Source organism: Rhinoraja longicauda, chromosome 19, assembly GCF_053455715.1.
Source record: "Rhinoraja longicauda isolate Sanriku21f chromosome 19, sRhiLon1.1, whole genome shotgun sequence".
Taxonomy (NCBI): Eukaryota; Metazoa; Chordata; class Chondrichthyes; order Rajiformes; family Arhynchobatidae; genus Rhinoraja; species Rhinoraja longicauda.
In genome coordinates, this window is record NC_135971.1 from 7663071 (window position 1) to 7677700 (window position 14630).

The 14630-nt window shown below is 48.7% G+C and overlaps 1 protein-coding gene across 1 annotated transcript; it reads left to right on the forward strand.

The window, feature by feature from the left end:
- The first annotated feature begins 7393 nt into the window (after positions 1–7393).
- LOC144603063 (prostaglandin E synthase-like) lies at positions 7394–12546 on the forward strand. Its single transcript, XM_078416205.1, has 3 exons — positions 7394–7510; positions 10072–10154; positions 12297–12546. Exons 1-3 carry the CDS (start codon positions 7394–7396, stop codon positions 12544–12546), a joined length of 450 nt encoding a protein of 149 aa, XP_078272331.1.
- The last annotated feature ends 2084 nt before the right edge of the window (positions 12547–14630 follow it).

Sequence of the window (14630 nt, forward strand, 5' to 3'; positions counted from 1 at the left end):
GCCACAGTTTAAGAGTAAGGGGTAGGCCATTTAGAACTGAGATGAGGAAAAACGTTTTCAGTCAAAGAGTTGTGAATCTGTGGAATTCTCTGCCTCAGAGGCAGTGGAGGCCAATTCTCTGAATGCATTCAAGAGAGAGCTAGATAGAGCTCTCAAGGATAGCGGAGTCAGGGGGGTATGAGGAGAAGGCAGGAACGGGGGTACTGATTGAGAATGATCAGCCATGATCACATTGAATGGTGGTGCTGGCTCGAACGGCCGAATGGCCCTCCTCCTGCACCTATTGTCTATTGTCTATTGTGTGTTGGATAGAACAAGTGCAGGTGTGATCATTGGTTGGCGCGGACCCGATGGGTCGAAGGACCTGTTTCCCTGCTGTATCTCTAAATTAAACTAGATTTGAGCTCTTGGCGCAGAAATTTGCATTAATTAACTGAGTGCACGTATGTCATCAACAGCTTCCTTCCCTTTCATAACCAAACTTTCAACTCTGTGCATTTCAATTGACTCCTGAAAGTGTTGGGCCATTGAAGTATTGGCACATCCTATTGACTCACTTCTGATTCTTCAGTGAGTGCAGAGCGCAGTAATTACGACTTTGATGTCACTCAGAGGCTGATGCAAGGCTGAGGGGTAATCATTTCCTCCACGTCCCACAACCCATGAGCTCCCCAAACTCCAGCTGCTCACCCATCGTCAATTTCCATTGGTCCGCCATTACATTTTCAGTCTCTCGAATAAGGAGAGGCTGAGCAGGTGTAGCCTCTATTCCTTACAGCGCAGGAGGGTGAGAAGTGATCTTATCGAAGGTGTAGGAAAAAAAACTGTAGATGCTGCTTTACATCGAAGGTGGACATTAAAAGCTGGAGTAACTCAGCGGGTCAGGCAGCATCTCAGGAGAGAAGGAATGGGTGACCTTCCGGTTGAGACCCTTGCCTTTTTATGCAAAGGGTGGCTGGTATATGGAGTGAGCTGCAACAGGAGGTAGTTGAGACAGGGACCGTTGCAACATTTAGAGAGGTATGTGAATAGGACAGGTTCATGTACAGAGGGATGTGGGCCAAACGCAGGTAGGTGGGACAAATGTAGATGGAACATGTTGGCCGGTGTGGGTAGGTTTGGCCGAAGGGCCTTTTTCCAGACGGTAAGACTGTAAGACTCTGTTACTCTAATTTAAGTAATTGGGCGCAGGAGTAAGCCCGTGGGCACCGGAGTAACCCCGTGGGCACCGGAGTAACCCCGTGGGCACCGGAGTAACCCCGTGGGCACTGGAGTAACCCCGTGGGCGCCGGAGTAACCCCGTGGGCGCCGGAGTAACCCCGTGGGCGCCGGAGTAACCCCGTGGGCTCCGGAGTAAGCCCGTGGGCACAGGAGTAACCCCGTGGGCACAGGAGTAACCCCGGTCGGGGCACCGGAGTAACCCCGTGGGCGCCGGAGTAACCCCGTGGGCACCTGAAACCTTTACCGCCCTTCATCATGTAAGTGAATAAATAACAAAAAGTCACGTGTTAGAAGTCTAAAATAGACACAGAAACTGCTGTGAATGCTCATCCGGTCAGGCGGCTTCTGAAGGAAGATAAACGGAGTTCATAAGGTCATAAGGTCATGTCATAACTCATAGGAGCAGAATTAGGCCATTCGGCCCATCAAGTCTACTCTGCCATTCAATCATGGCCGATCTATCTCTCCCTCCTAACCCCATTCTCCTGCTCCTCATAACCCCTGATAGACAATAGACAACAGGTGCAGGTGGAGGCCATTCGGCCCTTTGAGCCAGCACCGCCATTTAATGTGATCATGGCTGCTCATTCACAATCAGTACCCCGTTCCTGCCTTCTCCCCATACCCCCTGACTCCGCTATCCTTAAGAGCTCTATCTAGCTCTCTCTTGAATGCATTCAGAGAATTGGCCTCCACTGCCTTCTGAGGCAGAGAATTCCACAGATTTACAACTCTGACTGAAAATGTTTTTCCTCGCCTCCATTTTAATGGCCTACCCCTTAAAGGTAGCCCCTGGTTCTGGACTCCCCCAACATTGGGAACATGTTTCCTGCCTCTAGCGTGTCCAGTTCCTTAAAAATCTTATGGTGTTTCAATAAGATCCCCTCTCATCCTTCTAAATTCCAGTATATACAAGCCTGGTCGCTCCAGTCTTTCAACATACGACAGTCCCGCCATTCTGGGAATTAACCTGGTGAACCTACGCTGCGCTCCCTCAATAGCAAGAATGTCCTTCCTCAAATTTGGAGACCAAAACTGCCGCACAGTACTCCAGGTGCGGTCTCACTAGGGCCCTGTACATGTGATACCCGTACTAATCATGAATCTATCTATCTCTGCCTTAAAAATGTCCATTGATGACCTCCACAGCCATTTGTGGCAAAGAATTCCACAGATTCACCACCCTCTGACAAAATAAATTCCTCCTCATCTCCGTTCTAAAGGAACGTTCTTTAATTCTGATGCTATGACCTCTGATCCACGCCTTTCACTATTCGGTAGATTTCAATGAGTTCCCCCCTCATCCTTCTAAACTCCAGCAAGTTCAGGCCCATTGCCATCAAATGCTCAATGTTTCATGTTGAAGACTCGTTGACAGAACCAGGAAGGAGACAAAAGAAGAATATAGACACATGGAAAAATAGGTGCAGAAATAGGCCATTCGGCCCGTCGAGCCAGCAACGCCATTCAATATGATCATGGCTGATCATCTAAAATCAGTACCCCGCTCCTGCTTTTTCCCCACATCCCTTGATTCCTTTAGCCCGAAGAGCTATATCTAACATCCAGTGAATTGGCCTCCACTTCCTTCTGTGGCAGAGAATTCCACAGATTCACAACTCTCTGGGTGAAAAGGTTTTTTCTCTTCTCAGTCCTAAATGGCCTACCCCTTATTCTCAAACTGTGACCCCCAGGTTCTGGATCGGGAACATTTTTTCCTGCATCTAGCCTGTCCAATCGTTTAAGAATTTTATATGTTTCGATAAGATCACCTCTCATTCTTCTGAACTCCGGAGAATGTGCAATATTGGGGAACTGCTGAACAGGAAGGCTTGTCTTGTGGTTCACCTCGTTGTGTTACTCCTGTCACAAAAATGCTCGTCACGCAATGCTCTTCCCACAGCTACGAGCGGCAACAACAATTTAACAGAGCTCTCATGGTTGAGTCATTGATGAAAGGAAGTTAAACCTAACCTGTATCAAATCCTCAAAATCGACAAGAGAGCAGAAATATATATTTTCTTCCCTCCAACGTGCAAAGACTTCAGGGCGTAGCGTTAAGATGAGAGTGGCAATGTTTAATGGATATTTGTGGGTCAACTGTTCATTTTACACAGAGGGTGGTATGTGCCTGGAATATACTGCCATTTAGCGTGTTTCATCTGTGTGCTAAAACTCTCGTCCGTTTGTTCCTGAAATACAGCCAAAACGGTACACGATTTATCTCCTAGGGAGGGAGGGGGGTGGAGGGAAGGGGGAGGGGGGGAGGGAGGGAGGTGGGGGAGGATAAGGGGGGTTGAGGGGGATGGAGTGGAGGGAGGGGAAGGGAGGGGAGGTGTAGGGGAGGGGAAGGGGGGAGGGGAGGAGGGAGGAGCATAGAGGAGGGAGGGAGGGGGGAAGGGGGAGGGGGAGGGAGACGAGGGAGGGAGGGGGGAGGGGTGGGTAGCGGCAAGGGGGAGGGGGAGGTGGGAGGGGGAGGGGAAAGGGGCAGGTGAGGGGGAGGGGGAGGGGGAGGAGAAGGTGCTGTACCAATGCAGGAGAGGTTCAGGCCCAATTTGGCCCACTTGGTGTACTTCCCTAATTCTTAATTCGGACCCGAACCATCACCCATTCCTTTTCCCCATAGATGCTGCCTGACCCGCTGAGTTACTCCACCTTTGTATGCCTATCTTTGACTCCCTTACCATTGGGTGGCGCAGCGGTAGCGTTGCTGCCTTACAGCGCCACAGGCCCGAGTTCGATCCTGACTAGGGGCGCTGTTTGTACGGGGTTTCTCCCCATGATCTGCGTGGGTTTTCTCCGGGTGCACCAGTTTCTTCCCGCACTCCAAAGACGTACAGGTTTGGCGGGCCAATTGGCATAAGTCCAGAATTAGGCCGTTCGGCCCATCGAGTCTACTCCGCCATTCAATCATGTCTGATCTGTCTCTCCTCCTACCCCAGTCTCCTGCCTTCTCCCATAACCCCTGACACTTGTACTAATCAAGAATATGTTACTCTTTGCCTGAACAATATAGTAACATAGAAACATAGAAAATAGGTGCAGGAGGAGGCCATTCGGCCCTTCGAGTCAGCACCGCCATTCATTGTGATCATGGCTGATCATCCACAATCAGTAACCCGTGTCTACCTTCTCCCCATATCCCTTGATTCCTCTAGCCCCCAGAGCTCCATCGAACTCTCTCTTACATTCATCCAGTGATTTGGCCTCCACTGCCCTCTGTGGCGGAGAATTCCACAAATTCACAACTCTCTGAGTGAAAAAGTTCCTTCTCACCTCTGTTCTAAATGGCCTCCCCTTTATTCGAAGACTGTGTGGCCCTTGGTTCTGGACTCCCCCAACATTGGGAACATTTTTCCCGCATCTAGCTTGGCCAGTCCTTTCATAATTTTGTATGTCTCTGTAAGATCCCCTCTCATCCTTCTAAACTCCAGTGAATACAAGCCCTAGTCTTTTCAATCTTTCCTCATATGACAGTCCCGCCAATCCGGTAATATCCATTGACTTGGCCTCCATAGCCTTTCCTGTTGCCATCATGTCAGCAGCAATATCTCATCTGCCCTCACAGGCCTTCACACAGGCAAAGTCTTGTGGTGGAGAGGAATCTCAAGATGTGCATGAGTGAATGGAAAAATAGCTGACCTGTCATCCTGATTTTATTTCCTGGAAGATTCTGAGAATGAGGACATCTGTGAGATCAAGGCAACGATCAAGATCAAGATCAATTTATTGTCACAAGTTCCAATTAAGGTACAGTGAGATTTGGAGATGATCCAGAAATCACAGGTGTAAACTCCTTGGGCATAAGGGACAGGAACTAGCCTGTGTGCAAGAATCTGTGGTTTGTGTTGTGTGGGCCCTGTGCTCTAAACACACCTTAGAATCTACTGGTGATTGCCAAGGTTGTCTGAGGTGTTGAGATGCAGGAGATGCCACTGTGGTCTGGGAGGTTTAGATGTGTGCAGGGTTTTTTTCGATAATAATCCATGTCCATAGAATGGTAAAGAAGGCATTTGGTACACTCACCTTCATTAATTGTATGAGTCAGAAATCATGACACAGTTAGTTATTTTAGTTTAGTTTAGGGATATAGCATGGAAACAGTCCCTTCGGCCACCTGGTCCGTGCCGACCTGCGATCCCTGCTCTCGAGCACCATCTGACACACACTCGGGTCAATTTACATTTATACAAAAGCCACACTTGTACGTGTTTGGAGTGTGGGAGGAAACCGGAGCACCCGGAGAAAACCCACGCAGGTCACGGGGAAAACATACAAACTCCGTACACACAGCACCCGTAGTCAGGATCGAACCCGGAACTCTACCGCTGCACCACCGTGTCACAGTTAGTTGAGTTGTGAGTGGAGTGAGTGAGTGGTTGGTTGGTCGATTTATTAGTTAGTTAGTTAGTTAGTTTGTTAGTTAGTTAGTTAGTCATTCAGTCAGTTAGTTAATTAGTTAGTGAGTGAGTATGTGTGTGATTTGTTGATTAGTTAGTTGATTAGTTTGTTTGTTAGTTAGTTGATTAGCTGGTTAGTTGGTTAGTTAGTCGGTTGGTTGGTTAGGTAGTTAGTTAGTTCGTCTGTTAGTTAGTTCGTTAGTTCGTTAGTTCGTTTGTTAGTTAGTTTGTTAGTTATTTCATTAGTTAGTTAGTTAATTCGTGAATTAGTAGTTAGTTCGTTCATTAGTTAGTTCGTTAGTTAGTTAGTTCGTCATTTAGTCATTTAGTCAGTCAGTCAGTCAGTCAGTCAGTCAGTCAGTCAGTCAGTTAGTTAGTTAGTTAGTTAGTTAGTTAGTTAGTTAGTTAGTTAGTTAGTTAGTTAGTTAGTTAGTTAGTTAGTTAGTTAGTTAGTTAGTTAGTTAGTTAGTTAGTTGTGTGAGGAATAGATCAGGTACATGCCCAGTCTCTTGCCCAGAGATGGGGAATCAAGAACCAGAGGACACAGGTTTCAGGTGAGGGGGGAAAGATTTAATAGAAACCTGAAGGGTAACATTTTTACACAAAGGATAGAGGTTATATGGAACAAGCTGCCCGAGAAGGTAGTTGAACCAGGTACAATCGCAACATTTAAGAAACATTTAGACAGCTACATGGACAGGAAGGTTTCGAGGGATATGAGCCAAACACAGGCAGGTGGGACCAGTGTAGATGGGACATGTTGGTCGGTTGTGGGCAGGCTGGAACGATGAGCTGAGTTACAGCTGCATGACTATAACCCTACATCCGATGGGGATTTTTTTTCACGAAAGTGAGGAAAGAGCAGGGATTAACCTGATTGCCACATCGGGTATGGAAGAAGCTTCATGATTTACAGATCTGCTAATGCCATAGATTCACAAGTAATAAGTATCACAAAATGCTGGAGTAACTCAGCGGGTCAGGCAGCATCTCAGGAGAGAAGGAATGGGTGATGTTTCGGGTCGAGACCCTTCTTCAGACTGAATATATCAGTAATAGGGTCAGAATTAGGCCGCTCGGCCCATCACGCCTACTCCGCCATTCAATCGTGGCTAATCTATCTTTCCCTCTCAACCCCATTCTCCTGCCTTCTCCTCAAAACCACTGACCTCCTGTGCTAATCAAGAATCTATCTATCCCTGCCTTAAAATACCCAATGACTTGGCCTCCACAACCTTCTGTGCCAATGAATTCCACAGATCCACCACCCCCTGACTAAAGAAATTCCTCCTCATTTGCTTTCAAAAAGGTATGTCCTTTTATTATGAGGCTGTGGCTTCTGGGCTTGGAATCTCCCACTAGTGGGGATATTCTCTCCACTTCCACTCTATCCAGGCCAGCCTATCCTCTGTCCAAGTCAAGTCAGTCAAGTCAAGACAGTCTATCCTCTGACCAACGCGGAAAGTTTGAAGATCAAATTGTTTCTGCAGGTGTAGCAACACCCTTCATTGCATGCATTCCTTGATGCACTCGTTTCTCTCTAATTAATAATGTCTCGCCTCGGGGGAAACTCGGCAATTTTTTGGTTTGTTTTCTGTCAGTTCCCTTCACAACCGGTCTCTTGCACAAGTCGAGGCTGGTTGAAGCAAAAGTGACGCGTCATTCCAGCCCACCCTCCCCCTCCCGTGACATCCCCCCTCACAGTTATAAATGAGCAAAGGAGATCAGTGCCGAGCCAGACGCGCAAGAAGTCGCACTTCCTTTCAGCAAAGATGGCCTTGAACCTCCAGAACGACGCTTTTCGCTCGTACATTTTCTACTCGGCGTTCTTACTGCTTAAGATGTTCGTGGTCGCGATCCTCACCGGCCAAGTCAGGCTTCGCAAGAAGGTAATATAACTCTCTAAAACTCTCTGGAATTTAGAAGGATGAGAGGGGATCTTATTGAAACATATAAGATTATTAAGGGATCGGACACGTTAGAGCAGGAAATATGTTCCCGACGTTGGGGGGAAGTCCAGAACCAGGGGCCACAGTTTAAGAATATGGAGTAGGACATTTAGAACGGAGATGAGGAAAAACCCCTTTTTCGCTCAGAGAGTTGTGAATCTGTGGAATTCTCTGCCTCAGAAGGCAGTGGAGGCCGATTCCCTGGATGCTTTCAAGAGAGAGTTCGATAGAGCTCTTAATGATAGCGGAGTCAATAGACAATAGACAATAGGTGCAGGAGGAAGCCATTCGGCCCTTCGATCCAGCACCGCCATTCAATGTGATCATGGCTGATCATTCTCAATCTGTACCCCGTTGCTGCCTTCTCTCCATACCCCCTGACTCCGCTATCCTTAAGAGCTCTATCCAGCTCTCTCTTGAATGCATTCAGAGAATTGGCCTCCACTGCCTTCTGAGGCAGAGAATTCCACAGATTCACAACTCTCTGACTGAAAAAGTTTTTCTTCATCTCAGTTCTAAATGGCCTACCCCTTATTCTTAAACTGTGGCCCCTTGTTCTGGACTCCCCCAGCATTGGGAACATGTTTCCTGCCTCTAACGTGTCCAACCCCTTAATAATCATACATTTCGATAAGATCCCCTCTCATCCTTCCAAATTCCAGTGTATACAAGCCTACTTCTAAATTCCAGTGTATACAAGCCTCGGGGGTATATAAGTCAGGGGGTGTGGGGAGGAGGCAGGGAACGGGGTACTGATTGTGAATGATCAGCCATGATCACGGTGAATGGCGGTGCTGGCTCGAAGGGCCGAATGGCCTCCTCCTGCACCTGTCTATCTGTCTATTGTCTATAAAAATACCTAATCGTTGGCGTTACTGACCAGCCTCTCATTCTTGTTCATTTTGAAGAGATCTAATCTCTCTTTGGGATTATCACAGGAGTAGGGAGGATGGTTTAGTCAGATGGAGAATGTCCATTCTCAACAGTTGAGACACGTGAAACTGCAGATGCTGGAATCTTGAGCCAAACAAAAATAACTGCTGGGGTAACTCAGCGGGTCAGGCAGCAACTGTGGAGGGGGGTGGACATGTCGTTAGTAGTCGGGAGAGCTTCTTCAGGCACGAAGAAAGACCCGACCTGAACGCTCGTTGAGGTCTGCTTTGCCACAGCGTGGCGCTCCCTCAGTACCTCCCCTCCCACGGGGTAGCGCTCCCTCAATACCGCCCCTACCTTCGGGTAGCGCTCCCTCAAAACCGCCCCTCCCATGGGGTAGCGCTCCCTCAATACCGCCCCTCTCTTCGAGTAGCGCTCCCTCAATACCGCCACTCCATAGAGTAGCGCTCCCTCAATACCGCCCCTCCTATGGGGTAGCGCTCCCTCAATACCGCCCCTCCCTTCGAGTAGCGCTCCCTCAATACCGTTCCTCCATAGGGTAGCGCTCCCTCAATACCGCCCCTCTCTTCGAGTAGCGCTCCCTCAATACCGTCTCTGCATAGGGTAGCGCTCCCTCAATACCGCTCCTGCATAGGGTAGTGCTCCCTCAAAACCGCCCTCCCTTCGGGTAGCACTCCCTCAATACCGTTCCTCCATAGGTAGCGCTCCCTCAATACCGCCCCTCTCTTCGAGTAGCGCTCCCTCAATACCGTCTCTGCATAGAGTAGCGCTCCCTCAATACCGTCTCTGCATAGAGTAGCGCTCCCTCAATACCGCTCCTGCATAGGGTAGCGCTCCCTCAGTACCGCCCCTCCCTCTGGGTAGCGCTCCCTCAATACCGCCCCTCCTATGGGGTAGCGTTCCCTCAATACCGCCCCTCCCTTCGGGTAGCGCTCCCTCAAGACCGCCCCTCCCACAGTGCGGCGCTCCCTCAGTACTGCTTTTCACACGGTTTTGGTTCAGGGATGGACAGGAGGGGAGGGGGAGAGGAGAGGAGGGGATGGGAGAGGAGAGGAGAAGGAGAGGAGAGGAGAGGAGGAGTGGGGATGGGAGAGGAGAGGAGGGGAGAGGAGAGGAGGGGGAGGAGAGGAGAGGAGGGGGAGGAGAGGAGAGGAGGGGTGGGGATGGGAGAGGAGAGGAGAGGAGAGGGAGAGGAGAGGAGAGGAGGGGTGGGGATGGGAGAGGAGAGGAGAGGAGAGGAGGGGGAGGAGAGGAGAGGAGGGGGAGGAGAGGAGGGGTGGGGATGGGAGAGGAGAGGAGGGGAGAGGGGAGGAGGAGGGAGGAGGGGAGGGGAGGGGAGAGGAGGGGGAGGGGGGTAGGGGGAGGGTAGGGGGAGGAGAGGAGAGGAGAGGAGAGCGGGGGATGGGCGAGGAGAGGAGGGGAGAGGAGAGGAGAGGAGAGGAGGGGGAGGGAGGGTAGGGGGAGAGGAGAGGAGAGGAGGGGTGGGGATGGAAGAGGAGAGGAGGGGAGAGGAGAGGAGAGGAGGGGAGATTGATGATTTGGGGAAAGGTGCCGGGGTAATAGCGTTGGCTCCTGTTTGACTGTCTCCCCATCACTCTCTCCCGCAGGCGTTCGCCAACCCCGAGGACTCCCTGAGGCACGGAGGCCTGAAGTTCTACCGCACCGACGCCACAGTGGAGCGTTGCCGGAGGTAAGGAAACATAGAAACATGGAAAATAGGTGCAGGAGGAGGCCATTCGGTCCTTCAAGCCTGTACGCACCGCCATTCATTGTGATCATGGCTGATCGTCCACAATCAGTAACCCGTGGCTGCCTTCTCCCCATATCCCTTGATTCCACTACCCCCAGAGCTCTATCTAACTCTCTCTTAAATCCATCCAGTGATTTGGCCTCCATTGCCCTCTGTGGCGGAGAATTCCACAAATTCACAACTCTCTGGGTGGAAATTTTTCTTCGTTCAATCGTTCATAAGTTCTAAGAGCAGAATTTTAGGCCATTCGGCCCATCAGGTCTATGCCATTCAATCATGGCTGATCTACCTTTGCCTCTCGACCCAATTCCCCTGCCTGCTTGCCACACAACCCTTGTTATCGAAACGTATAAAATTATTAAGGGGTTGGACACATGAGAGGCAGGAAACATGTTCCCAATGTTGGGGGGAGTCCAGAACCAAGGGCCACAGTTTAAGAATAAGGGATGAGGAAAAACTTTTTTAGTCAGAGAGTTGTGAATCTGTGGAATTCTCTGCCTCAGAGGGCAGTGGAGGCCAATTCTCTGAATACATTCAAGAGAGAGCTAGATAGAGCTCTTAAGGATAGAGGAGTCAGGGGGTATGGGGAGAAGGCAGGAACGGGGTACTGATTGAGAATGATCAGCCATGATCACATTGAATGGCGGTGCTGGCTCGAAGGGCTGAATGGCCTCCTCCTGCACCTATTTTCTATTGTCTATTGACACCGGTACTAATCAAGAATCTGCCGATCTCCACTTTTAAAATAATTACCTAATTGACTTGGCCTCCAGAGCCATCTGCGGTAGTCTGAGCAAAACAAGTATCCAGAATTAAGGGAGTAGAGAGATGAGATAGAAACATGCAAAAACATAGAAAAATAGGTGCAGGAGAGGCCATTCGGCCCTTCGAGCCAGGACCGCCATTCATTGGGATCGTGGCTGATCAACCGAAGTCTTGCCTGTCCAACTTTGTGCTCCCGGGGAGAATTAAAGGCAGCAAGACCCCAGTTCACTCTCACCTCCTTGCCTCCACCATTGCTGGCCCCCTCCTCTCCGGTCTTGTGGCAGGGTCACCCATCGACCAACCCGAAGACAGGCACGAAATGCCGGAGTAACTCAGCGGGTCAGGCAGCATCTCTGGAGAGAAGGAATGGGTGACGTTTCGGGTCGAGGAGCCTTCTCCAGACGAGACCCCGACCCAAAACATCACCTATTCCTTTTCTCCACAGATGCTGTCTGACCAGCTGAGTCACTCCAGCTTTATGTGTCTATCTTCCTTTTAAACCAGCATCTGCAGTTCCTTCCTATACCCATTCGTTTTTAGAAACATGGAAACATAGAAAAATAGGTGCTGGAGAAGGCCATTCGGCCCTTCGAGCCAGCACAGCCATTCAACGTGATCATCCAAAATCGGTACCCCATTCCTGCTTTTCCCCCATATCTCTTGATTCCGTTAGAAACATGGAAACATAGAAAATAGGTGCAGGAGTAGGCCATTCGGCCCTTCGAGCCTGTACGCACCGCCATTCAATATGATCATGGCTGATCATCCAACTCCGTATCCCGTACCTGCCTTCTCTCCATACCCCCTGATCCCTTTAGCCACAAGGGCCACATCTAACTCCCTCTTAAATATAGCCACTGAACTGGCCTCAACTACCTTCTGTGGCAGACAATTCCACAGATTCACCACTCTGTGTGAAAAAAAACGTTCTCATCTCGGTCCTAAAAGACTTCCCCCTTATCCTTAAACTGTGACCCCTTGTTCTGGACTTCCCCAACATCGGGAACAATCTTCCTGCATCTAGCCTGTCCAACCCCTTAAGAATTTTGTAAGTTTCTATAAGATCCCCCCTCAATCTTCTAAATTCCAGCAAGTACAAGCCGAGTCTATCCAGTCTTTCTTCATATGAAAGTCCTGCCATCCCAGGAATCAATCTGGTGAACCTTCTGTGTACTCCCTCTATGGCAAGAATGTCTTTCCTCAGATTAGGAGACCAAAACTGTACGCAATATTCCAGGTGTGGTCTCACCAACCTGTTAGCCCCAAATGCTAAATCTAACTCTCTCTTGAAAACTCTCTCTTTTCCCTTTGTTGCAGAGCTCATCGCAATGACATGGAGTGTATCTTCCCTTTCCTATTCCTGGGTGTTGCATACTGCCTCCTGGACCCCAGCCCGTCCATTGCCAGGATCCACTTCCGCGTCTTCTTCCTGGCCAGAGTGGTCCACACCGTGGCCTACCTCTTCGCCCTGAAGCCCCCCACCAGATCGCTGGCCTACACCATCGGGCAGATCCCTTGCTTCTCCATGGCCCTGAAGATTCTGGTCAACGTTGCCTCCTACTGGTGAGCGCCGGAGGTGCTTGCGTTGATGACCTCTGTCAACCCAGCCCCTGTGATGTCGGAAGGCTGGGGCTCTGAAAGGGAAGTCAAGCACTGAACTCAAAGACATCTCCAGGAAACCACTGAGATGTCTTCTCTTATCCAAAGCTCGGCACCGAACTACTATGTCCTTTTGTATAAGGTTGCACCAGGTGCTTCGATGTGTACTATTACGGTCTGTTCACCTCATAATTTATTGTCTATTTATTGGTGTCTGTTCACATTTAACTTGGCGTTAAGGCTATTAGTGTTATGCTCTGGGGCACACAGGAACTGGACTCAAACGCACGACTCTCACACACAAGAGTCAATTTGGAGAAAATAAAGGCGTTCTTTAATTTTCACATTAGAGAACACTGCGATTCGAACCAAAGACTCTAAACTTACTCAGCTACTAAAACATTAGTTACAAAAATTACTTACTAGCTATACTACGACCGAGAGCACATGAATCAGAGCACATGAATCGCAATACGAACGGGCACAGGACAAAGGGAGGCATGGACTATATATACATGAGGTAAGGGCACACAGGTGGAAACAATCAAGGCGGGGCTGACAATTACAATGGCAGGAAGTCAAGGGACCTGAAATGAGAATCTAAACACAGAACATGACACAAGACTAACAGATATGACGGGACATTACAATTAGTAGGTGTGCACTTGAGTTATTATTTATTTTTATTTAATTTTGTTTATTGTCACGCGCACCAGGTAATGGTGAGAAGCTTTCGTTGCGTGCTAACCAGTCAGTAGAATGGTTGTACATGATCACGATCGAGCCATCCACAGTCTGCTGATACAGGATAAAGGGAATAACGTTTAGTGCACGATAAAGGCCAGTTAAAGGCAGTCCATTGAGGTAGATAGTAGCTTAGGACCATTCTCTGGATGCTGATCGGATGGTTCCAGCCTCAGAAACATTCCTAGCTTTACCAAAGAACAAACCTCCTTTGTGAGTTCTGCCAACATTTATTAATATTTAATTTATTCGTGTAATATCTAATGTTCAGATGGAAGGTATTTATTCACAAAATGCTGGAGTAACTCAGCAGGTCAGACGGCATCTCAGGAGAGAAGGAATGGGCGACGTTTCGGGTCAGAATTGAGGGACAAAGGTTTAGGGGTAACATGAGGGGGAACTTCTTTACTCAGAGGGTTGTGGCTGTATGGAATGGGCTTCCGGTGGAAGTGGTGGAGGCTGGCTCGATTTTATTATTTAAGAGTAAATTGGATAGGTATATGGATAGGAGGGGATTGGAGGGTTATGGTCTGAGTGCAGGTAGATGAGACTAGGTCAGGGAGAATGGTCGGCGTGGACTGGTAGGGCCGGACAGGCCTGTTTCCATGCTGTAGTTGTTATATGTTATATATGTTATATATGTTATATATGTTATATGAGACCCTTCTTCAGATTGAATAAATACCTTCCATTTGTACCAGCATCTGCAGTTATTTTCTTATACTATCTAATGTTCAGATGTGCTTTGGAAACATCAATGGTTTCTCTTCCCGCATAGGCAGGCTGACCTGCAGCGTGTTTCCTGTTTCTTCTTATGACCGAAGCACTCCATCCCAGAATAACATCCTGGTGAATCTCCCTTGTATCCCATTCAGTGCGGTTGGAACTTGAGGTTCAAAGTAGCAAAGATATATATTTTTTTAAATCCTTAAGAATTAAAGATACATGTATTTGCTTTCTCAAATGGAGAGGGTTGGTGAGAGAATGCTCGAGCTCAGGACCCTAGTAGTTGAAGGCACTTGGTATTCTTGCCAACAGGTGAAAGTTGTCACAAAGAAAACACAAAGTGTTGGAGTAACTCAGTAGGTCAGGCAACATTTACAGTGGAAATGGATAGGTGACGTTTCAGTTCGTGACCCTTCCTCGGACTGACCTTTCTTGAGGTGAAGGTAGACACAAAATGCTGGAGTAACTCTGCGGGTCAGGCAGCATCTCTGGAGAGAAGGAATGGGTGATGTTTTGGGTCGAGACCCTTCTTCAGGTCTTCCTTCCATCCAAATATATAAGAGAGTTTTATTGTGGGAAAAA